At 44.0% G+C, this 25,128-nt stretch overlaps 1 protein-coding gene across 15 annotated transcripts in view; it reads right to left on the bottom strand.

Annotated features, from left to right (window-relative positions):
- Positions 1-7,790: 7,790 nt before the first annotated feature.
- Positions 7,791-25,128, bottom strand: part of LOC108409645 (melanocortin-2 receptor accessory protein 2) — a 36,420-nt gene continuing 19,082 nt past the window's right edge. For 8 of the 15 annotated variants that reach the window (XM_073219381.1, XM_073219384.1, XM_073219382.1 and 5 more), the window contains 2 exons: positions 16,777-16,876; positions 7,791-9,318 (listed from right to left, as the gene is read on the bottom strand). In XM_073219381.1, coding sequence (XP_073075482.1) covers positions 8,928-9,318; positions 16,777-16,876 — 491 coding nt within the window. In that variant the 3' untranslated portion in view covers positions 7,791-8,927. Of the gene's footprint in view, positions 9,319-16,776; positions 16,877-20,340; positions 20,483-21,689; positions 21,824-22,810; positions 22,996-25,128 lie in introns of all 15 variants that reach the window. The other 7 variants (XM_073219391.1, XM_073219388.1, XM_073219389.1 and 4 more) reach the window with 7 other exon arrangements.

Here is a 25,128-nt window from a genome sequence, read left to right on the forward strand (position 1 = left end):
TTGAGTGAGCTTTTGTTTAGTTTTTATCTGCAATGCTATGAGTTCATAGCCACAACCATCCCTCCCTTTGTCTTTCTGACGGGAGAGCCGCGGGCCGTCCATCCCGAGCACAAACACGACTGAAGCACAAGGAGGTGCGAACATCAGCTGGATGATCACTCCAGGGACATGCATCCTATTGTGATGAGAATTCTGTATTCTGTTGTGGAGCTGTGTTCATGACAGATGTTCAGTTCTATTTAGATTAATGATCCATAAACACTATCAAAATCATTAGTTACAACTAAAAACCTCATATCCCAATCCTTAGCCATTGCACAAAGCCTCTAGGATGAGAAAAAGTACATACAGCCAAATATGAATAAATGCAATAAGAGTGTTATGAAGTGTGAATGGAGCACAGAAGAGTAATTCCCTTCACCCAGGATCTGGGGAGACCTTTTTCTTGGAAAACGTGGCTTTCGGCTTTGGATATTGATCTTAAGAAGGGGTGGAATTTTGGTACAATGGGATGTAAGGGAATTTTAAAACAGATTCTAAAATTCATATAGAAATACAGAGAACCTCAAAAAGTCAAAACAAAGCAAATATCTGGCTGGAGGACTTAGAATATCCGATTTCAAGACTCACTATAAAGCTACAGTAACTAGGAAGTATAATATTGCCATAATATAGGCAAATCAAAAAATAGAACAGGATAGAATATCCAGAAATAAATTAACACATGTAAAGAAGTTTGATTCATACCTTACAACATAGACAAGAATTAATTCAAAATAGATCATAGACCTTAAAAGAAAACCTTAAACTATGAAACTTCTAGGAAAAATAAATAAACCTTTATGACCTTGAGTTTGGTGAAGATTGCTATAACATGAAAAGTATGATTTATTTTAAAAAGAAATTGATAAATTAGACTTTACCATAGTGAAGAACTTCTGCTCTTCAAAGATACTATTAAGCAAATAAAAAGCAAGCCATAGGCTGAAATTTGTAAATCATATATCTAAAATTTTAAAGGATTTATATCCAGAATGAAGAACTCTCAAAACTCAACAATAACAAATGCCCTCAATAAAGGAATCTACCAAAGACTTGAAAAGACACTTCACCAAAGATACCCAGATGGAAAATAAGCATATGAAAAGATGCTGAACACCATCAGTTATTAGTGGAATGCAACTGAAACCTGCTGAGAGATAACTACTACGCACGTATCAACATAGATAAAATTCAAAAGACTGACCTTACAAAGTCTTGGCAAGGAAGTAGAGCAACCAGAATTCATATACACCATGAGGAATTAAAAATGACACAGCCGTTTTGGAAAACTGTTTAGCAGTTCCTAGAAAGGTAAACACCTATCTACCACATGACCCAGACATTCCTCTCCTAGGAATTCAAGAAAATAAAAGCATATGTACATACAAAGACTTATAAACAAATATTCATAGCAGTTTTATTTATAATACCCAAAATGTAAATAATCCAAATGTCCATCAAGAAGTGAATGGAGTACATCCCTAAAATGAAACACTACTCCAATAAAAAGCAATATGGTATTGATACGCTCAACATGGATGAATCTCAAAATAATTATGCTGAATGAAAGAAGCCAGATAAAACAGAAGAGATATGGCATGATTGCATTCATATAAATAATTTGAAAATGCCAACCAATATGTAGTGCAGACAGAAGATCAGGGGTTTCCAGGGAAGGTATGGGGAGGCAGGGATTACAAAAGAGCATGAGAAAACTTTTGTGGGTGATGGATATGTTCATTCTCTTGATTGTGGTGCTAGTTTCTTGGATATATGTATATGTTAAAATGTATTGTACACTTTACAAATATGTAAAACTTACTTGGTAAAGTATACCTCAAATTTGCTTTAAAATGCAGTCTACAAACAACAAATGTTGGTGAGGTTGCAAAGAAAGGGGAACCCTCCTACACTGCTGGTGGGAATGTAAATTAGTTCAACCATTGTGGAAGCAGTATGGAGGTTCCTCAAGATGATCAAAATAGACATACCATTTGACCCAGGAATTCCAGTTCTAGGAATTTACTCTAAGAATACAGCAGCCCAGTTTGAAAAAGACAGATGCACCCCTATGTTTATCATAGCACTATTTACAATAGCCAAGAAATGGAAACAACCTAAGTGTCCATCAGTAGATGAATGGATAAAGAAGATGTGGTACATATACACAATGGAATATTATTCAGCCGTAAGAAGAAAACAAATCCTAGCATTTGCAACAACATGGATGGAGCTAGAGGGTATTATGCTCAGTGAAATAAGCCAAGCAGAGAAAGGCAAATACCAAATGATTTCACTCATACATGGAGTATAAGAACAAAGGAAAACTGAAGAAACAAAACAGCAGCAGAATCATAGAACCTAAGAATGGACTAACAGTTACCAAAGGGAAAGGGACTGGGGAGAATGGGAGGGTAGGGAGGGATAAGGGCAGGGAAGAAGAAAGGGGGCCTTATGATTAGCACATACAATGTGGGGGTGGGGGGTGGGGGAGGGATGTGCAACACAGAGAAGACAAGTAGTGATTCTACAGCATCTTACTATGCTGATGGACAGTGACTGTAATGGGGTTTGTGGGGGAGACTTAGTGAAGGGGGGACCCTAGTAAACAATGTTCTTCATGTAATTGTAGATTAATGATAACAAAAAAAAATGCAGTCTAATCCTGACTCATCTGAATGCCTGACTGGAAAGAGATGAGGCAGCCCCCACTGCCTAACAGGAAGCAGGGGAATTTCTGTCATGGACGAAAACATCATGTGTGGCGTCAATGGATTCTCCATTCACAATGTCTGCCAAATAATAAAAACTGTCTGGACCAGAAAAGTGTTGAGACTACATGATTGATAATATGAGAATAAGAAATATTAGGCAACAAATGCAAACCCACAGATGTGATTCAGGTATTAGGCTTAGCAAATAAAGACTATAAAATAATTCCTCTTAATATGTTCAATAAAATAGAGGAATGATGGACAAAACAGATGAAAGGATAAACAGTTTCACCAGAGAAATAAGCTGAAATATATTATTAAGAAAAACCAAACTGATACTCTAGAATTGAAGCTTTCAGTTGTGGAAACACAGTGAACTAAGTTAATTTGAATTTTTTTTAAAAGTAAGGCCAGGTGGCAAAAATAAACAGCAAGCTTGCAGTCAAAATCATCAGCTTGTAATAGCCTTTGCCACAGCTCCCCGGAGGAAAGGGGTTTTCATCTGTATCATGAATGGGGTTACAGTGTCCATTCAGAAAGAGGGCTTCATACCAGATGGAAAGACTCCTGCTTTTCTGCCACCCACCGCATGACAGTTACTGGGTGGGGCCGCCTCTTGGGTGAAAGGGAGACTCAAAGAACTCTGTGCACCAACACAAGGAAGGCATGGGGAAACTGATTCTACCAGAGTCTCTAGGAAAAAACAAGGTAGCCCTTAAAAAAGCTGAACTCCAAACTCATGCCTCATGTGGATGTGGAATCCAAACTTACATTTCACTTACGATGCAGGAATCCCCAAGCAGAAAATAATAATGGAATTTCAGATTGATCAAATCATTTGGGGCCTAAGGATAAGCAACAGAAATTTGTTCTCTAGGAAAACTTTTATAAACCAGGGTGCATGGAGGACCATAGGAAAAAACAGTACTTGCTGAAGGGAGCTCACACAACTGTGTGCAAGATGAACAGGGAGAAATCTTCACCCTAAGTAAGAAGGGGCAGAGCCCAGGTTCCCAGGATGATCAGTGCTCCAGGGCATAAAATCATGAAACAATCTAAAAGAGCATAAAATGAGTACAGCCGAATTTTCTTTTTTAATCATAGAAAATGTAATGAAAAAGCAGGACATTATGAAAAAAGAATCTTTTTTAAAGAACTAAACAGAACTTATGGGAACAAAATAGACATAACAGTTGATAAATAAAATTCAATGGTGGGTTTAACAACAGACTTTAAACATCTAGTATGTTCCTTAAAATTCAAGAGTAATCTCTGAAATTCCTATTTAAAAGGAGAATAAAAACAAAGGGGCCGCAATGGAGCTTCTATTCTCAGTGCTTTATGTATTTCATCACTTGATGCTCATAGACCTCTTGGTGGGTTTATTACCCCCTTTTGTATATGAGGAAACAATCTCAAAGGGACTGAGTGTCCAGGTTAAGATCGCAGTTACTGAGCGATGGAACCAAGTCCAGATGCACCATCTCAGCCCTGTGCCCTCAGCCAAGACTGCGCAGCGTAAAGAGGGAGAGAAGAGCAGAGCAAAGGGGACAGAGGTCACAGGTAAGGTGCCAGGAACAAGGTATCGTCGGGAGCCACATATGTTTACATGGAATAAAAGAACAGACTTCATTTATTTACCTGAAACAAAGCAAAATTAAAACATAAAACAGATTGAAAGTTAAAAGAATAACATAAAGAGGTCAACAGAGTAGAAAAATGGTATATCAGATAATACTAACCAACAGAAAGAAAATAATCTATACTTTCCAGATTCACTATTTACTTGAAACTCAGCTTGATTGGCTACTTACTAGCTCTGCGCCTTAGCAAAATACTGAATCTCCCAGGGCCTTTGTTTTCTTAGTACACCTGTAATAATAGGTATGAGAAACAGCCCCCCTCCATGCAGCCAGTTCTTACTGACCGCCAACTGTATGCAGGCGCTGGGCTAGACCAAGTTCTGTCGTGAACAAAATAAAGATCCCTGCCATTGCAGAGCTTACATTCTAGTAGGAGGAGAAAAAAATAAGCTACAGACATAATAATCATGTGAATTATATAACATGATAGAAGGTGATAAGCACTGTAGAGAAAGAAAAAGAGAATCTGGGAATGCTGGGCAGGGATGAGGAGGAAGCAGTTTCCAATTTACAACAGGACGGCCAGAGTAAGAACACTGGGGAGGTGGATATTACTTTGCTAAGATTCCCACAGCAAAGTACTACAAACTGGAGGACTTAAAACAGCAGAAACACACTGTCTCACAGTTCTGGAGGCTGGAATTCCAAAGTCAAGGTGTCAGTAGGCTCAGGCTCCTTCTGAGGGCCGAGGGCAAATCTGTCCCAGACTCCGTCCTTTAGATGGCCATCTTCTCTCTACCAGCTCTCGACATGTCTTCCTTCTGTGCATGTCAGTGTCCAAATTCCTTTTCCTAAGGACACAAGTCATACTGGACTAGGGCCCACCCTAAGGACCTCATCTTAACTGCTGACATCTGCAGCAATACTGTTTCCAAGGAAGGTCACATTCTGTGGTATTGGAAGTCAGGACTCCAACATACAAACTGAGGGCACACTCAATTTGACCCCTAATGGGGGACATTTGAGGAAAAACTTGAAAGAAGTGAGGGAGTCGGCCATGTGGGGCAGAATGTTCCAGACAGAGACCAGCCAGGGAAGCAGCCTTAAGATGGGCACGTCTGATGCCTCCAAGGGACAGTGGGGGGCAGTGTGATGGGTGAGTGAGCCAGGGGGCAGAGGAGTGGGTGCTGCCAGCGGCGCAGCAGGAGCGAGGCCTTGAGGGCTCTGTAAGGACGCAGCCTCTTCACCAAATGGCATGGGAAGCTGTTGCAGGATTTTGAGCAGAGAAGCAACCTGACTTAACTTATACTTAAAAGGATCATTTAAGCTTCTGTGTTGACTTCTCATAGGAGGGCTTCAAAAATTAACTTCACACAGAGGCTGTTTATCCCCAAGAGATGTCACAAGATGTTTACAAGGGTGTTTATAATGATGCTGGTAGTGTCCCTTCCCCTCTCCCCAGATTCTTTTACTATCCAATGTGTCTCTCCCAGCTTCTGGGAATGTTGGCCCTCTAGTGCCCTTTCTATAGAGAACTGCCCCTGGCCAAAGCAGAAGTCACCTTACCCTGACTGGCCTGGGGCTACAAAAGGTAGTCTTAAGGAGGAATGACTTTTGTGGTTCAATTTGGGCCTCTTGCCTAATGGAGTGAATACATGTGACATATAGAGGAGACTCACAATGTTCTTGAGAATGCTATATCAGCAGAAGCACTGCCAACTTCAGCTTTATGGAACAGAGTGGACAAGATAAATAATACTGGCAGACTCCCCAGATTCGATATGCAAGAAACAGGTTCATAAACTTCTCCATTAGAAACACATTCGACACTTTAAGAAAAAGGAAGGATATTTCCTGTGGTGGAGCTGCTGGCCCAAAGGGTAAACCCATGAGCCATAGAGCATTATTTCCAGGCCTTACAACTTGAATTTTCCCAGTTGAATTTTGAAATTGCTAGGAGTTTATGACTCCTTTTTGCCTTCCAGGTCCTCCCTTTCTAATAGGAATGTCTGTAACCAGTATCCTATGCTTGTCCCACCATTGAATTTTTGGAACAAGTAACTTATTTTCTAGTTTCACAAGTCCATAGATGGAGAATTTTTCCCCAGGATGAATCATATGCAGAGTTTCACCATATGTGATTTAGATGATTAATATGGTAAGATATGGGATTTTTGAGCTGATATTTAGACTACGTATTAGACTTTGAAATGATGCTGTAATAATTGAGATTTTAGAAGAGGTTCACATGAGGTGAATATATTTTGCATATGATGATGGACATTAATTCTGGAGCCAAAAAGAAGACTGTGGTAGCTTAGTGGCCCCATAAATATCTATGTCCTAATCCCTAGAAACTGTGAGTGTTACCGTACATGGCCAAAGGGACTTTCCAGTTGTGAATCATTAAGGATCTTGAGATGCGAGATTATTGTGAGCAATCCAAGGTAGTCACAAGGATTCTTCTAAGAGGGAGGCAGTATGAACAGAGACAGAGGTGTTAAGTAAAAGCAGAGGTTGTAGAGTTACAGGGCGATGAGCCGAGGAGTGCGAGCAGCATCTGGAAGCTGGAAAAGTCAAGGAAATGGATTCTCCCATAGAGAATGGGCCTCCAAGCTGAACACAGCCCTAATGACACCTTGGCCTTAGCCCACTAACACTGATTTTTGACCTCTGCACTCTCGAACTACAAGAGAATAAATGTGTGTGTTAACTCACTGAGTCTGTGGTACTTTGTAACAACAGAATTTGAAATGAATTCAGGAAGCAGCATGAGCATGAAGCACATGCCCCCGACTGTGCTGTGATGAAGCCCTTTGTCTCTGACCCAGGAATTTCGTGTCTTCTACCAGCATCCATGCAGATGGGTTCGGCTAACTTCTTAGTTTGCAAGAGGAGTAAAAATCTTAGACCCTTCACAGTTCTTGACATTTAGTTCAAAAATGATGATAAGGTATTTTTCCAACTTTTAAACATCCTTCAAACTACTGACTTGACAAACCTACTTAAAAATAATATACCACTGAAATAGCTTTGAATCCTAATAAGAAATAGAACAGTGTCTATTTGGTTAAGTAAAGTATGAATAATAATACTCATATTAGAAGTTAATACAATCAGCATTCTTTACTATTCTTGCTCTCTTGCCTGAAAATAGTCATCAAAATAGCAAATACCTATTTACAAGAATGTGTTTAAAGCAGCTTTAGTTACAAGAAATATTCCATACTTTGTTCTGTTATTTAGTGTTAGAATTTTAAGGAAGACTATTTTCCTCAAAGGACATTATGGGAAAGGAATTTATTATAGGAACAAATGCTAAATGAAATCTGGTACATGACTTAGACCACTGGGATCCTATAGATGATAGAAGTTAGGAGGACCATAAACATGGAACAGTTTTTAAAGGAAATGAAAAAACTGGATGTGAAAACAAAGAACAAGAGAAAACTCCCGTGTGATCAAATGTGTTTATTTTTTTGCTTAAGCAAGACAGACAGATGGTAAACAAATACATAATGAAAATGCCACCCAGAGACTAGCATCAGGCTAGGCACGCAACTGACTGTGTGCAAAATCATTTCCAATACCTTCATGTAGCTTTGATTTCTTCATCAAATGAACTGTGTTGTGCCAGGCCACCTTGCATATTGTTGGCAGGGTACTTATGACCCATTCACCATCTCAGCTCAAAGCCCACACACTAGCCTCATGGCCATGATCTACACATTTGCCAAGGAAATAGAGAGTACGGCAAACACCACTTGTCTTGCTCAGGAGCCAGTGGCAGAGAAGTGTGAGCAGACACAGATACACCAGCACAGACACAGACGGCACCTCCCTCACCCAGCAGACAGACTCCCCTCCCCTTCCTGGGGACAGGAGTGCTATGTGATATGCCCCAGATGGGTACTGATTCTAGGAGAGGCTTCCCAGGGCTGTCCCCAGGTCTGAGTAGGGGTGACCAGAGGCTCCCAGAAGAGCTCTTCCAGCAGAGCCGATGCAAATGCCGGCTGCACTGACTATGTGGGACACGTCTCCTGACATCCTGATAGACGCTCATGCCCTGCTGGGGCAGGTTAAGGCAGAGACATAGGGGATCCTATAACCAGAGCTAGGAGGCGGTGCCTTAGTGTACACTGCCTTAGGGGTATCCCAGCCTTGTCTAGAGGCAGTCACAAACTCATGAATGATTAGAGCTGGGATGCATCCTCTGCTCCAGACCCTTCACCTCACGGTTAAAGCTGTGGCAGCCGGAGAGGTAAAGCAGTTTGCTAAAGGTGGAGCACAGTGGGGGCAGGGCCAAAATTGTGTGCAGCGCGCTGGCCCCCGTGCAGGAACACTGACGCTGAGCATGCGGCCAAGCTTTCAGGAAGGAGGGTGAGATGGTGTAAATACGGTATTCCCCAAAGAGGCCCCAGTGTGTTTAAAGGCATAAAAACTCAGCTTGATCAGCTCGGAGGGGGCCTTCTGTCTCTCTGTCCCATCACTTTGTCTCTCACACACCCCCACACACAATTTTGGTGAGAGCTTTCTTGCTACACAAAGACCCAACATCATCATGAAAACACTTTACAGAGCATTTTTCTCAATCCAGGTCCTTGTCTGAGGCCTGGGAAACAGGCTTATTTTCTAGAACGATAGGTGGTTCCGAAATCAGAAGCTCATCCTCCCCAAAGGGGGAGCTCTTGTCCGTGTTCACAAAGTTGGGAATGTCGAAGTTCCTGAGCCTGTCCAGCTCCTCCTCTGGCCACCCGCGGCCCCCGTGGACCTCCCGGAGCTGCACACTGCTGCCAGGGGCCGTGGCCTGGTGACAGGCTTTGGCCTTGCTCAAGCGTTCCACTTCATTGGCGTGGTAGTGAAAGAGAGACCTGGACTCCTCATTGCCCTGTTGAGAAAATACTTTATCTGGCTCCAGTGGTCTTCCGAAGTCTGACACAAAGCTGTTCACTCTGAATCTCTTCTCGGACTCTGCACTGCTGTACAGAAAAGAAATAAAATATTTCTTACACCCCATCCCATTCACCTGCACAATTGTGCCTTTCAGCATGTAGGGCAGGCAGGCATATTTCCACTGAGCACATACTGAGTTGCAAGTACCTCTACAGAGTGCAGACAAACATAACTGAGAGACATCCCTTCTGAACATGTAAAAAAACCCTCAGCAAAGCCCTGAGCTGCAGGCCCCCAGGTTCCCCCAGGAGGATGCCTTGCCGAGGAGCACCCTGGCGGTCTGCATGGGACCCCAGGTCTCAGGGGGCCTCTCACTCTTTGGCATTGTAATGACTTGAAGTACTTCTTACAATGCAGAATCCTGGGCTGCAGACCTTTACAATGTCTGGAGGTAGGGACTGACAATCTGTATCTTAATAGAATTGCCAAGAATCACTACTCTTGCCCAAGTGCAGAACCACGGACCTACACCAAGGTCAGCCTAAACAAAGACCACACCCCCACGTGGTGAGCTTCCTGGTCGCCAAAGCAATGTCACTTCCATTTACCTCACTCGGTTCTCAGAACTGAGAACTGTGTGGTCAGTGAGTCACAAAGAACTCTTAAGATGACAGATTTTCCTCAATGTGCAGGTATCCTTTCTATGCCTTGAGTATCAGCATCAAGCCCCACAAACGGATGACCTGACATGCATACTACGGGAAAGGAGAAGAGCGTGAACAACGTAATGCTGTGGATATTATCTTTTTTGCAATCAGCTACTATATGTTGCATTGCAGACCTTTTGTCTGTGTGGGCTTTTGCTCTGGAGATGTAGACACTAGCAAACATTTTCCTCCTTTCATACATGCACTTTAAGTAGCAATGTGAGCAATACTTCATCCATACTTAACTCCCAGTACTTTTTGAAATATTTGTGTAAAATGGAATTTAAAGTTCACTTATGATTGTACGTGAACCACAGAGGAGCTCAGTTATTAACACAAAAACTTTTTTAATAGCTAAAAAATACTTCAAATAGTTAAAGAATTAAAAATATGGGGAAACACTACCAGAAAAGTTCTGAGTCATCCTAACATTTTTAAAATTATAGTTGTTTGATAGAATCTTGAACTTTGAAGATTCATTTGCTTAAGTTATTTGTTTTGAGAATTTGTATTCCTCATTTTCAGCTTGTTATAATGCAATTCAGATGATCTTTTGACTGCAACACCATGGACTCCACCAGCCAGACTGAAAATACTGTCCAGACTGTTCTGAGTCTTGATTTTCTCTTCTTATCACCATGGGTTGTATTGTGCGTTCTATGCACCTGTGCAATTTTTCTGACCCTCTGTGCCTTTGCTCGTGCTGTTCCTTTTCCTTGGTGGGCCTTTCCACACTCCTCTGTCTGTCAAAATCAAATACCTTTTTTCACCATCCAGGTCAAATGTCGCTGCCTCTGTGGAGACTGCCCTCCAAGTGGGAAGGACTTCCTCCCTGCTCCACACTCCTGCGGTATTTCACTGACTTCTCTGATGAGACGCAGCCTTTCCCGCCTCACGTCCAAGCCACTGTGTCCAGTCTTCCTCTCCTGTCTACTGCGCTGGGTTTCTCTCATCTTTGCCTCTCTCAGAGGACTTTGCAGGTGTTGGACCCTCACAGTGCGCACTGAACAGCTGCATCTGCAGGCGGACCGCAGCCCGGATTCCCGGAGAGGCGCAGCCACGTCCAGCATCAGCCATGTGCTCCTTCCTCTGGATTCGCATGACGGACCAGCTCAGGAGGGCAGACGCCTCCCTCCTCCAGTCAGAGGGAAAACGGCTGTGATGCGCTGTGTTGTTCCTCGGGGGATTTCCCAGATTTTGACAGACTCTTACAGGTGGAGCACCGGCTGCTGTGCTGAGTGTCAGTGTGCCCGTGGCTGTCCTCAGGTTCACTCTGCCCATGAAAGGCAGCGGGCAGGCCAGCCTGTGGGCACCTGGCATTCCCAGCAGCCACTTTCAGTGGCCTTTTAGAGATGTTTAAGCTACAACAAAGACCTACTAAGAGTGAAGCTCTGTGATTAACAATGAATGAGAAGATGATGATAACCGCCAACACTCATGGAGACATAGCCTGTGCCGAGAGCTTTATCTCATGTAGCAAGCTTCTAACAGAAGCCCTCCCTCTGTGTGGAAGTGGCTTTGGGTTGCTTTAGTTGATAGCTCTGACTTACCAGGAAGATGCCGGGACATGAGAACAACCCTGAGCAAAGTCCAGGACCAGCTGCAGCTATGACGCACTCAGTAAATGCCTCTTAATTGATGAGGAATTAAAAGCAACTCCTGAACAAAGGTGTGTTGGTTGAATCTGATACATAAAATAGTCATATTCTCTAACCATTGACAGTGGTAGACATCTCAGAATCTCAGGACCCCCCTCAGGAACCATTCACTACATCTGCACTTTGCCAGCTAGTTCCTGTGGCCTTGGCCATTATCAAAGACCTCAAGCAGTGACATTTTCCTGCTATTTGCTTTTAGGTACAAAGAGACCCATCCTTCAGTGAGTGCATATTCAGGTAAATTGCATTTCAAGGTAAAATGTAATTCTATTTGTACAAGGCCCTGAGCAATCCTGCACTCACACCTAAATGAAGAACATCCCCACCCGGACAAGGAGCACTTCACAAAGGCTATAAAGGTGGGTATTTGAGGTATATGATGCCTGGAATTTGGTAGCTTTTTAAAGAACTCCAGAACATTCAACATAATATGATCGAAGCCTTTCCCTTTACTCTGTCTCTCTGGCAGATTTATGATAATGGACTATGGTGCCTTAATAAGACAGCGTACAGAGTAAATGGCTCCTCAGCTGAGAAAGCAGGGGCAATAGTTCTTTTATCTTCACTGTCCATAAAGGCTCCAGGTAAAAGGGTTTTTTCCCCCACACACAAACAGCAAATATTACATGGGAAAAATAATCCCCATTAAAGCTGCCTCTTGGGCTGAGAAGCTCTTAAGAACGGTGACATGAGCTTTATAATAGCCTTTCTCCCTCTGCAGTTTACTCTGCGAGTGCTCCCAATAGCTGGTTCTCCTTTCTCCTGGGCGTGCAGATCACCCTTCCCAGCCCAGTGGCCAGGAGGGTGTGGCCAGCTCTGGCCAACGAGCTGTGAGAGGAGGGGCGGATGCCACGTCCTGGCTGAAGAGCTGAGGGCAGGCGTGGGTGGGTCTCCACATGTTTCCTCCTTGTCTCAGTAACCTGGGAGACTGGATGTTGGAGACAGTGCAGCTGCACATGGAGAAGCTTCTGTCCACCCCTCAGCAGGCATGCAGCTTGAGCAAGAGATAAATCTGCTGTTATACTGAGATTTGAGGATTTGACTGTCAATGTCTTACAACCTAGTCGGATTATTATACATTCCCTCCCTTAACAGAAGCCACTGAGTACACAGTGACTCCAGAATTGAAGCACTTATGCCAATATGATTCCAAGGTGAAAACTTCAGGGAAAAGCTTGTCCATTTTACTGTGGTGTCATGGATTCTATACAGTTGAATGGATGTCAGCTCTTGCCGTCCAACACTGTTAAATGGAGGTCCAGCCAGGGACCTGTTCTCTCTCAGGTAAACTGTGACTGGTTCCTGATGGCCGCCTGCAATGCCGATTTGAAAACCACTCTGAGGCAAAGTCTTGGCTATGCAGGGAAGATAACACAGTTGATCAGTGACGTCTGTTGTGGGCATGGGCATAAGAAGAGGGGTACGGGGTGGGGCATCTGCCGTCCTTGTGTCTTACTACTTGTAAAGGGAAACACATTTGCTTCCCATGTGCATGAGATCCTAGAGAGCCATTCAGCCCTGCCCTGAGGTGTCTCCAAGGAGAAAACGATAAAATTAAGTGGTAGATTCAGCACTAGCCCATTTTGAACTTGCAGAATTGATCGGCTTTCTTAATCAGGGTGTTGGGAGTCATACTCCAAAGGGATGCTGCCTGATACCCCACTTGTGGGCATAACTTCTTCATGACCAACCACCCAGAGAGCCTGCTGTATACAAGTTAGAATTCAGACACATAAGTCCTTCCTGCCCATCACCAACATTCTCCACTTAGCCTCCTGTGTACAATCATTTCACCATTTCACTGAGCCACACGCCCCAGGTGAAACTGGGCTAGAATGGGGAATGTTCTGGCAAGTGTAGACACAGCGTGGGTGCTCAGGGCCTGGCTGTCCAGTGGGAGGATGGCTGTCTCTTGCTTCTCTCTCTGTCTTTAACTAGACCCTCAGCTCTCACCAGGACTTCTACCACAATGAAGGGGTGCGCTAGACTTCACTGGGTGCCACGTTGAGCCCCATGTCAGCCAGCAGCTCCATGGCATTAGCTCATTTAATCTTTACAATAGCCCCAGGAGACAGACACTAGTGGAATTCTACAAATGCAGAATCTCAAGGGTAGAGAGGCTTAGAATCCAGCCCAAAGTCTTAGTAAGCAAATCTAGAAGTGTCTGGCTCCAGACCGACGCTTGATTCAGTATGTGAGAAAGAAAACAGATCTGATTGCTTTCTAGTACCTTTGGGTCAATAAAAGAAGGATATTTGAAATTACTGTCATGAGGTAATTTAATGTAGTGGTTAACAGCAGGAGCTTCAGAATAAAAGAGCCTTTAGTCTGAGGCCTGGCTCCACAGTTTTTCTGCTGTAAGATCCCAGACAAATGATTCAGCCCCATTTCTCTCATTTGTAAAGTTGGAACATTTATGGGATTTATTTCATCTTCCTGTGAGGATGTAGTGAGATTATACCTATAAAGTGATTAGTAGACCCAAGCATATGGTAAGCACATTTTTAGGATTATTACTATTCTCAATGATTTATCATTCTTCATGCTTATTATCACAGGCAAACTTAAAATTGGTTGTTTTATATTAAAGTTGGCTTAATGGAAAAAATAATGTCTGTTTTAGAGAAAATTTCTGCCAAATAAATGTCAAGTTTACTAAGAACTAAAAGCCTTTTTAGCTGATCCATTTATGTACTTTTTCTGTCTGTTACTTTCAGTTTTCTAATTGCAACCAAATGCCATATCTTTTACACTGCATCAGACTCAAAAAAAAAAAACACACTTAAAATGTGGGCTTATCCCTTATTAAAGTAAAAAAGATTAGACCTTCTCCTTAACTTCATTAAAAGTATATAGAGCCACAATGACCCCTGTTCTTTGAGATTATTCAGAACCTCCATCAATAGAGAAAGCATCTAGTGGTGGAAATGCCAATTGAAAGACTAGAAATGCAAGTCTCGGCTACCCAGAGTCCCCATGACATGTGAAGGAAATGTGTGGTCAGGGCTCTCCAGAGGAACAGAACTAACAGGGGGGTGTGAGGGGAGTGGGGGGGAGGGTTGTGAGAGACAGAGACAGAGATTTATTTTAAGGAACTGGTTCATATGACTGTGTTGGCAGGCAAGTCCAAATTCTGCAGGGTAGGCTGGCAGGCTGGAGCCCCAGGGGAGAGCTGCAGTGTAAGTCTGAAGGTAGTGTTCTGGCAGAATTCCTTTTTGGACAATTCCTTTGAGGGAGGTCATTCTGTTTACAGGAAGGCCTTCCACTGATTGGATGAGGCCCATCCACATTACAGAGGATGATCTGCTTTACTCAGGGTATACTGACATAAATGTCATCTCCTTTAAAAAATAAGAACCTTCACAGAAACATCGAGAATAATGTTGGACCACCTATCCGGGTGCCATGGCCTAGACAAGTTGGCACATAATATTCATCATTACACGAAGTCATGTTCTATTTGGAGCTGCGGTTTTCACGTCTGTAAAATGCTCTGTATCCTACATGAAGCAAATGTGTATCAAGAACCCTCAAGACCCCCTCTGCCCCTTGAGGAAAAGGAGCTACTGTGCCCCAACCACTCTGCTATGCGCCCCATCTAAGCATGTCCCTAGTAGCTCTTACTACTGTTGTAATCCTCGCCATCGTCTCCCATTTCCTAGACCCATATAACAGAAGCAAAGGCATGTACAGATGTTTGTGAGGACATGGAGAGGGAAGAGGGAAAGTTCTTGTCTTCTTAGTGGCTTTTCAGTGGCTGTTAAAGAGATTCTCAATCATAGGTCTCCTTAGGCTTGAATAAAGTGGTTATTTTCCTTTCATTTAAAATGTGTTTAATTTTTTCCCAAACCTTAGTGTCTGACAACAGCCAAGTGATGGCCAGAGCTGTTCCCTTACCCAGGCCCTTGTGAGAGTCCAAGTGCAGGCTGCAGACCGAACAGACTGTGGTGAGACAGAACAGTGCAAATACTGCTGCCGGCTGGGAGGATTAAGTGAGATGCCACATGGGAAATGTGAGGATTTGGGCTCAATTTCTTCCATTTACTCTCCCAGGTGGCTCTCCACCCTCCCCATTCTGTGCCCTGGGAGAGTGACTGTTGATGGAGCCTCTGGCTGCCAGCCATGTTCAGCCCGTGGGGAGCAATGGTTGGTCGTGGGCAGGAGGGAGGAAAGGAAGGTCTTGGTATGTAATCAGAGGCTTTGTTCCTGGCGGTCACACTGGGCTAGCGGTCTCCCCTGGCCCAAAGCTACAGCTCCTCTCAGCCGCCCTCTCCAGAGGATGCCTGGGGTGCGCTCACGGCCCCCTGCAGGCCTAGGGTGGTAACCGCTGTCAGTCGGCTGGAGCCCCAGGCCTGCCCTACCCTGAGGGTGTCCTCCTGGCCACCACTGTGAGTAGTCCCTTCATCGAAAGCTCTCCTCATTACCCACTCTGAGTGTGCCATCTGTGCCTGCTGGGACTGACGGATAGGACAGTCAGCATTTGTTATTTTTACCCATCTTTGTTAAGAGTTGGGATAAAAAGAAATCCCGTAAAACATGTCTGAGCTTTTTGCAAGCCATAATTGAACAAAAACCTTCTGATGTTACTCAGTGTTCTTTGTGCACCCATGTGATAACTTCCTCTGTAAATCCCAAGCTCTACACAAGTGTTCTCCATTCTGCCATCAGGACTACAAACTCCTTGGCATTTACCTTTCTATCCTACTTTGAGGAAACTAAATGTTGAAGTCAGTGTTCACTGTCCATCATCAATTCAACTGAGTGCCCAGTAACAACAATTTCTGCTCCCTGAAAGGGTTTTTAAAACTGGTTTTCATCCTATTTTGCTGTTGTCTTTTTCATTGTTTTTGGTCTGGTGAGTCAACTAAATTCTTCTGGGAGTAAGGAGAATATACATCCTAATTAATAAACATTTCAAAATAAAAATCAGGCCTGGATCAGCATTAAGACCCTAGGAAAGGACCAAGGAACTCAGGTTCATAAGGGGACACTTGGGAAGTGGAAGCAGGAAGCCAAGTACCAGAAGGAAGGTGGTCCCACCCAAAGGTGCCTGGGTCCAGCAGCGAATCCATAAGCAGCTTTTCTCCACCCGCTGGAAGCAACCCCAGCCCCGGACACTGTTTCCATTTCACCAGTTTCCCATGGAGCTTAACAGACCCTCGGAGCAGCCCAGACTTACTCTTGGCGTGGGGCTCCTGTCTTGGTCAGCAAGGTCAGTACAAAAAACATGAAGATCACGAAGACTGCGAGACCAACCCAAAATCCAATCACAATGGAATCTGCAAGACAGTTAGTACCGTGATTAGAATTTCACAGCTGCTTTTAACTTGAACATTCAAGGAATATGGGTTTTTTGGTCCATGAGATGAGAGAGGAAGCCAACAATCTGATAAGGTGATCTTGACCATCAGTCAGCCGGGGACAGATAAGACACAGGGGATGAGGGAGAAGGAAGAGTCTGAGTCGCTCTGGGTTTCCACTCCAGGAACAGTAAGAGGCTTTGGCATTATTGGTTCTTGGTTTTCATAGCCCAGTGAAGCAACCTAAGACAGGACGCAGACCATGTAGGTGCTTAAGACCATGTAGTTAGAAGACATTTTGCAAGCCATAAGCAAACAAAAACTTATGTCTTTGGTTGCTTTGCAATATGAAGATTAAAATCAACCCTGGTTCAAACTAACCCAGTTTTGTATTTCACTTATGCTCCCAGATCTTCATTACCTCTGCACAAACCTACAGATGGCCTCTGGAGTACTCTCCCTGTCCCCTCTCCCCCTGTGCTTCCTCTGTATGATCTGACTTTAATGTAGCTCTGACAATATTGCTTTTATGAAAAACTCTCCAACAAAAATATACTGACCTTTTACAGGTGAAAAGAGATTCCATATGCATAACACTTGCGTCTGAGAACATGGCACCCCACGTTTGCTAGCTGTCACTAACAGTATCATCATCTGCCTCCAGCTTACCCCTGCTGTGAAACCCAGGTTTCCCATCAGACTAGAGGACATGTGTCCCCGTATTTACTGTGACTCTCGGCCACAGCTTCCGAACACCCACACCTTTCCAGGGTGCTTATCTTCACTTGGCTGGAACAACTTTCCCCGAACTAGGGCTAATGAAAGTCTGTCCATTCTTGAAGACCCATTCCTTGCACCGTCTCCTTCTCAGCGCCTGGGTGCATTGCCCCACTGAAGTGCTCCCTCCCGTAACTCTTGTCTGTGCTTCCCTACATGGGTGCTTCCTTTATCCTCCCAAGGTAACAGTCCCAAGTGTAGGTCTCTGGGATGACACAGACTGTTTACACTGTTTACAGAGTCTGGCACATATACAACAGCATCTCAGATCTGAGGGAGGTAACAGAGTTTGATCACTTTACATCTTCTAGTACATTCAAAGTTTACCTATATGGGAGGGAATACAGGGAGGATGCATAGCAATTTTTAAATAAAAAATGATTGGAACTTAAATGCAAAGCATTATTCTAATTAAATTGTATGCATATAAGATTTTTTCCTTAAGTGAAAAATCAAATCAACAATTTACTCTGCATAATTCATGCTTTCATTCTACATAAACTATTGCCTAGATGTTAAAAACATGTATTCAACAATATGTCTTCAGCACCCTGGATACAAAACTAATGTATCATTCCTGGGGCCAAGAGTGCCAAAGAATAGAAATCGTAGAGCTTGCCTTATAATGTAATAGAAATAAGGCCTAAAAATGACAAGTACCCAGAGACACTTGCACACAAGTGCAACTAACATGTGACAACTAACATTGACGGCACCCCACTGACGGGCACGGACCACAGCGCGCAGACCACGATGGCTCTGAACAGGGTGCTTCCCCAGCAGCCCGCATGGCACAGCACATTCGGAAAGTACGTGCAGCATACATTTCAGTCCTCAACTGAGAATTCAATCCTGTTGACTCTCGTGGCAAATGGGGACCGGATCCGCACCAGTCCTCCCGCTCCCTGGCCTGGGAAAGGCCGAAGGGGGTGAGGGAGCCCTTCCCCTGGCCTGGCCCTGCCCCCCACTCTTCCAGTGCCCAGGGAGCCCATCAAAAAGAAGTGATAATGTGGGGCACAGAAGGGTCACAGCCCTCCCATGAGGTCCTGGGGGAGCAGAGCAGGGAGAAGGAGGGCTGTGGTTAGAAGGTGAGGATCCCCGTGCTCCACCAGCCTTTGCAAATGTTCCCTCGATAACGCGGCATCCATGTTTGCTGTCACAATGTGCTTTAAATGACTCTGTTTATTCATGCTCCCTGCAAATGAAATATTGCTCCCTCAAATTATTTTCATGCTTTTTCCTCTACCTCATTGTCTGACCCCAGGCCACTTTCTTCCCCTGAGCCACTTTCAGGGGACATCAGAGACCTTCATCTCGTCCCAGAATACCCAAATCCTCTGGAAGTCTGATTCCTACTCCAGGTCTCATAGGCATGGGCACTGCAGTAAAACAGAGACGGCAGAGCCCCAGCTTTCCCCAAAGCCCTCTTCCTAGGAAACAGAGTGGGTGTGTGCAGAGAGCCTGGCTCCAGGCAGGCGGGGGGTTAAGGGAGCCAAGGGAATCCCCAAAGGGGTTTCTCACAGAGCCGAGCAGCCACTTTTGTCCTGTCTAGAAACTGAGCTACTTAGAGACCAATGCAATACAGGGCTGGGGCAAAGTGCCCAGGGCAACGCCAAGTGGAACACTTCATAATAAGGTCACTTTCCCTGACCCTGACCTGTGACGAACAGAATGAAACGGGAGCTGAATGGTGACACTACAGTGTTCACTGGCATGATCTCTTCCACTCTAATAGGGCCAACTGCCCTGTCCTGGTCCCCTCCTTCCCACCTCCGGAGTATACAGTGTCCCCTTTCCCTTTCATGGGTGTGTGATAAACAAGGGCTAATACTTAATTAGAAAGAGAGGCTCAGGACCAGAGTCAGCACTGTCCTCACACCTCTTGGTTCCAGATGCGTCAAGTTCCTGATGTGTCCGGCTCAGCTTTGTGGTATAAATACCTGGCCAGGAGCCACCAGGGAGGCTGCTGCACCCGTTTTTACCTCACTCCCCATGATACACCTTCCTCCAAGCCTTCACAAGTCCCAGCTCCGCGGCCCACCTTGATGACCCGGCTTCTTCATCCATGTGTGCGCCTGGCATCATCTGCATGTCAGCGTGTGAAAACAGCATGGAGCGTGGCCACCACTGACGGCTCAGGGTAAGGGGATGTGCCTTCAACCTTCCCTCAGAGCAGCAGCCAGTGACTGTAAGTGTCCACTCGTTGGCTCATAGGCTTTTGCTTCTACTTCTTTTAAGAAAACTCTGTCTCACCCAGCCCAAGCCCTTCATAAATGTCCCATTTTCTTCCTTCCCTTTATAGCAAAATTATTTTGAGATTTGTCTAGTACATACTGTTTCCAATTCCTTTCCTCTCATTTTTCTCTTGAGCCAATCCCATCAGCCTTTCACTCCCACCACTCCACTAACACTGCTTTTAATGCGTTTTATGCATTTCTCACCACTCCCCTGCCCCACCATCTCCAGCTGACTGAACCATTATAACAGTCCCGGGACTGGTCTTATGTCTCCAGTGTCACCCCTTTCTTTCCTCAACTGCAGAGTGGTCTTATTGACACCTAAGCCAGATGCCTCTCCTCTTCCTCAAACCTTCAGATGACTTCTTAGGGAAAAAGCTGGAACCCCCGTAATGACCAGTAAGGTCCCAACACCCTCCTCCCCATTACCTGCCACGTTGCCTCTCAGTCATTCCCCCGGCACCATGCTGGCCTCTGTGCTCCTGCGTGTTCCGTTTCACTCTTGCCGTGGAGCATTTCCTGAAATGTTCTTCCTGATACTGTATGGCTCCATTTCTCACTTCCTTCAGATCTGTTTTCAGATTTCTCTTCTCAGTAAGGCCTTCCATGGCTACTCTCTATACTTTCACCTCTGCACCCCACATCTCCTTTCCCTTCTCTTTTTTTATCACCATCTAGCACAGTTTATTTATTTATTGTCTATCTCTCCCACTAGAAGGCAAGATCCATAAGAGGAGATCTTTTTGTCTTTTCTGTTCACTGTTGTACCTCCAGTGCTTAGAATAGTTCCGTGCATAACAGGCACTCAACAAATATGTCCTGAAACAATGAATGAATGAATGTGCATTCTGCTGGTACCAACTGAGGGTCAGTTATATGTCCACTTCTGATACATGATAAGGTTTAATACCAGAGTCCAAACTGAGGGCAAAACAATTCACAATGACCACCAAAGGTTGTTCCTCCTTGAAGGTTGGACTCTTGACTTCAGCTGGCAGAAGAACTTAGTCTAACAAAAGAAGTAGCTATGGTTGCCTAGTATTATCCATCCCAGGCAAAGCAAATGAAGATAACTATTATGGTCATTCCTATCCTCAAGAAATGCTCCCCTTGAAATATCATCTTCTCTTCTTTTGAAACTGCAACTAACTGGCTTTGAATTTGGATCAGCAAAACAAAGAGACACACTTGAAGGTCAGAATCATAGCATTTTTAAATGGAAGCGACTATACTAGTATGCATAGTCTGACAGCTGACATAATCTTTTTTATATTCCTGCATGTCTAGGGTTTTTTTGGGAGGTGGCATGCTTTTTACTTTCTCTGTGTCTCATTTCTCGTCAAGCTTGTGAACCTGGGGTCTTTACTTTAATCAGACCTCTTATATTAGAACAGTAAGGACTCACCCAGGCATTTTCTCCTGATGTGAATATTAAAACTAAAAGCACACCTGATTAATAGTAGAGTAGGTAAAGTAAGTATGTAATGTGTCATGCTTTGCCAACATTTTGCAGGATTTTTTTCATGCTATAATAATTTCCAGAATGTAATAGGCTCAAAAAAGATTTTCAATAATCTCTGGAAATGTACCAATAAAATTTATTGCAGTAGCCTGTCTTTTTTGCCACTTAAACTAAGGGAAGTAGATAAGAACAAACTGACATAAAAATAAAATTTGTATCACCAAGCTGTAAAAAGCCCATATTACAGGGAAATGTATGGCGGTTTGCCTGGTCATTCTGGTTTCCAATAAAGTTCTTAACAAGCAAGTGACCTTACCTAATGGTTGTCCCAGAAAAGCAGCAGATGAAAGAATTAAAGTAAGTTGAGGATGATTTTACACACTTCCATGAAATAATCAATGACAGCATATCCCAATGGATTCCATGTGCTCATTTTATTTCCACAAAGAACTAACGAACAGATATAAAAAAAGGAATGAGAGAAGGCATTTAATTATTACTGTTCACTTAAAGAGTAAAGATATGTGACTTAGTTAATGAATTTTTCAGAACCAAATATAGAAAGCCATTGGTCTGGGCAATGAGTAACTCTGAAGCCTGTTACAGCCGCGCTACTGGAGCCCTGGAGGTGGGGCCTGTGGAGCCGCACAGCAGAGGCCCTGCCGCTGCCACTGCAGACAGCGGCACCTGGGCTCCCGGCATCCCCAGGGGAAGCCAGGTCTCCCCTCCCTCCTGCGACGGGGAGGTGGGGACCAAGGCACAGCTACTTAATGAGCTGGAACAAGGAGCTGACCGAGCTAGGGAGTCAGGAGGTTCTTGAGCGCCCCTCCTCCCTTGGACACGCTGAAGACACAGGTAAATATGGCATGACTCCTTCTGAAAGAATCACATGATCCAGCAGGGTGACTCCTACACATTGGGCAAATGGGGAAGTATCCACATCAGGCCAGTAAGAAAGACTGAGTGGCTCTCTCACCGTCAGTCCCACCCCTGGAACAGCGACGCAGTGTTGGGAGGGAATTCCCAGCTCCCCGCTTCCCCACCCCCAGGAGGAAAGGGTTCAGACCACACATCTAGAGCCCCATTTTTAAGATTCCCCCTGGAGGGATGGACCCCCCAAACATCTAGCTCTGAAAGCCAACAGGATTTGTGTCCATGAGAACCCAAGATGGAGCAAACAAAAAAGCAGTTCTTAATGGGTGCAAAAGCCCACCTCATGGCTACCCCTGCAGGGCTCAGTGCAGGGGGCAGGCAGGAACACCCACCTCCTGTGTTCCCCTCAAAAGGCTTTATCTACAGATTTTAAAAGATGCTGCTTGAAGACTGGGCTTCTAATTTTGCTGCCATCTAGGGCTGTGCTCCTCCGCAGGGACAGGGCATCCACAGTTGCTTCCCCACCTTCTCCCTCCAGCCCACTCTAATAATAAACTCTGTTACCAGTATCTTCTCCCTGTAAGGAGACTGTACTCAGGGCTGGCACCACGGCTTCTGCGGCTGCTGCCCAGGCTCCTGACCTCCTGGCACCGAGAGCCGATGGAGCTTACAAGTTCCAGTCCCACCCAACTACAGTAAACAAAAAGCAGTTCTTCACAAGCAGAGCAGCACCTTTCTGTGGCTACACCCTGGGTGGAGAATAGAGACAGCATGTAAAAACACTCATCTCCCAGTATCTCCCTGGAAGTGGTTTAGGACATGCTTTCCTAGCTGCTGCCTGAGGGTCTGGCCTCTAATCGGACTGCATTTGTTATGGCTGATGATCACAGTCCTCCCCTGAGGGACACAGACAGGTCTCCATACACCCTCAGCTCCTGGGAGCCACTAAGAACAAAGAAGGTTGCTTGGACAATCACAGAAGCTTGAGAGACGACTAGGGGCTGGGCTGCACTGAACGGCAAGATCCATCTCCTACACAAGTCCACTCTGATGCGACCGGGAGAGGTGGCTGTTTTACCTAATGCCCAGAAACCAACAAGAGTCAAGGAAAATAAAGAAACAGAGGAATATGTTGCAAACAAAAGAACAAGACAAATCTCTAGAAATGGAGATAGGCGATTTACCTGACTGAACATTCAAAATAATGGTCATAGGATAGGGGGTAAGCTCCTTGACAACGGTCTTGGTAATGATTTTTTGGATTTGATGCAAAAAGCAAAGGCAACAACACTAATGATGAACTAGCAGAAAGAGAAATCATGAAAACAATTCCATTCACAATTGCATCAAAAAGAATAAAATACCTAGGAATAAACCTAACCAAGAAAGTGAAAGACCTATACCGTAAAAATAACAAGACACTCTTAAGAGAAATTAAAGAGGACACTAACAAATGGAAACTCATCTCATGCTCCTGGCTAGGAAGAATTAATATTGTCAAAATGACCATCATGCCTAAAGCAATCTACAGATTCAATGCAATGACTATCAAAATAACAACAGCATTCTTCAACGAACTGGAACAAATAGTTTTAAAATTCATATGGAACTACAAAAGACCCTGAATAGCCAAAGCAATCCTGAAAAGGAAGAATAAAGCAGGGAGGATCTTGCTTCCCAACTTTAGGCTCTACTACAAAGCCACAGTAATCAACACAATTTGCTACTGGCACAAGAACAGACCCACAGACCAGTAGAACAGAATAGATAGTCCAGATATTAACCCAAACATATATGATCTATTAAGATATGATAAAGGAGCCATGGACATACAATGGGGAAATGACAACCTCTTCCACAGCTGGTGTTGGCAAAACTGAAGAGCTACATGTAAGACAATGAAACTGGATCATTGTCTAACCCCATACATAAAAGTAAATTTGAAATGGATCAAAGACCTACATGTAAGTCACAAAACCATAAAACTCCTAGAAAAAAACCATAGGAAAAAAATCTCTTGGACATAAACATGAGTGACTTCTTCATGAACATATCTCCCCAGGCAAGGGAAACAAAAGCAAAAATGAACAAGTGGGACTACATCAAACTGAAAAGCTTCTGTACAGCAAAGGACACCACCAATAGAACAAAAAGGCATCCTACAGTATAGGAGAATATATTCATAAATGACAGATCTGATAAAGGGTTGACATCCAAAATATACACAGAGCTCATGCACCTCAACAAGAAAAAAGCAAATAATCCAATTAAAAAATGTTCAGAGGAGCTGAACAGACAGTTCTCCAAAGAAGAAATACAGATGGGAACAGACACATGAAAAGATGCTCCACATCACTAGTCATCAGAGAAATGCAAATTAAAACCACAATGAGATATCACTCAGATCAGTAAGGATCGCCACCATCCAAAAGACAAACAACAACAAATGTTGGCGAGGATGTGGAGAAAGGGGAACCCACCCACACTGCTGGTGGGAATGTAAACTAGTTCAACCATTGTGGAAAGCAGTATGGAGGTTCCTCAAAAAACTCAAAACAGAAATAGAAATACCATTTGACCCAGGAATTCCACTCCTAGGAATTTACCCTAAGAACACAGCAGCCCAGTTTGAAAAAGAAAAATGCACCCCTATGTTTATCACAGAACTATTCAAAATACCCAAGAAATGGAAGCAACCTAAGTGTCCATCAGTATATGAATGGATAAAGAAGATGTGGTACATTACACAATGGAATGTTATTCAGCCATAAGAAGAAAACAAATCCTATCATTTGCAACAATATGGATGGAGCAAGAGGGTATTATGCTTAGTGAAATAAGCCAGGTGGAGAAAGACAAGTACCAAATGATTTCACTCATAT

Source organism: Manis javanica, chromosome 13 (genome assembly GCF_040802235.1).
Source record: "Manis javanica isolate MJ-LG chromosome 13, MJ_LKY, whole genome shotgun sequence".
NCBI classification, from domain to species: domain Eukaryota; kingdom Metazoa; phylum Chordata; class Mammalia; order Pholidota; family Manidae; genus Manis; species Manis javanica.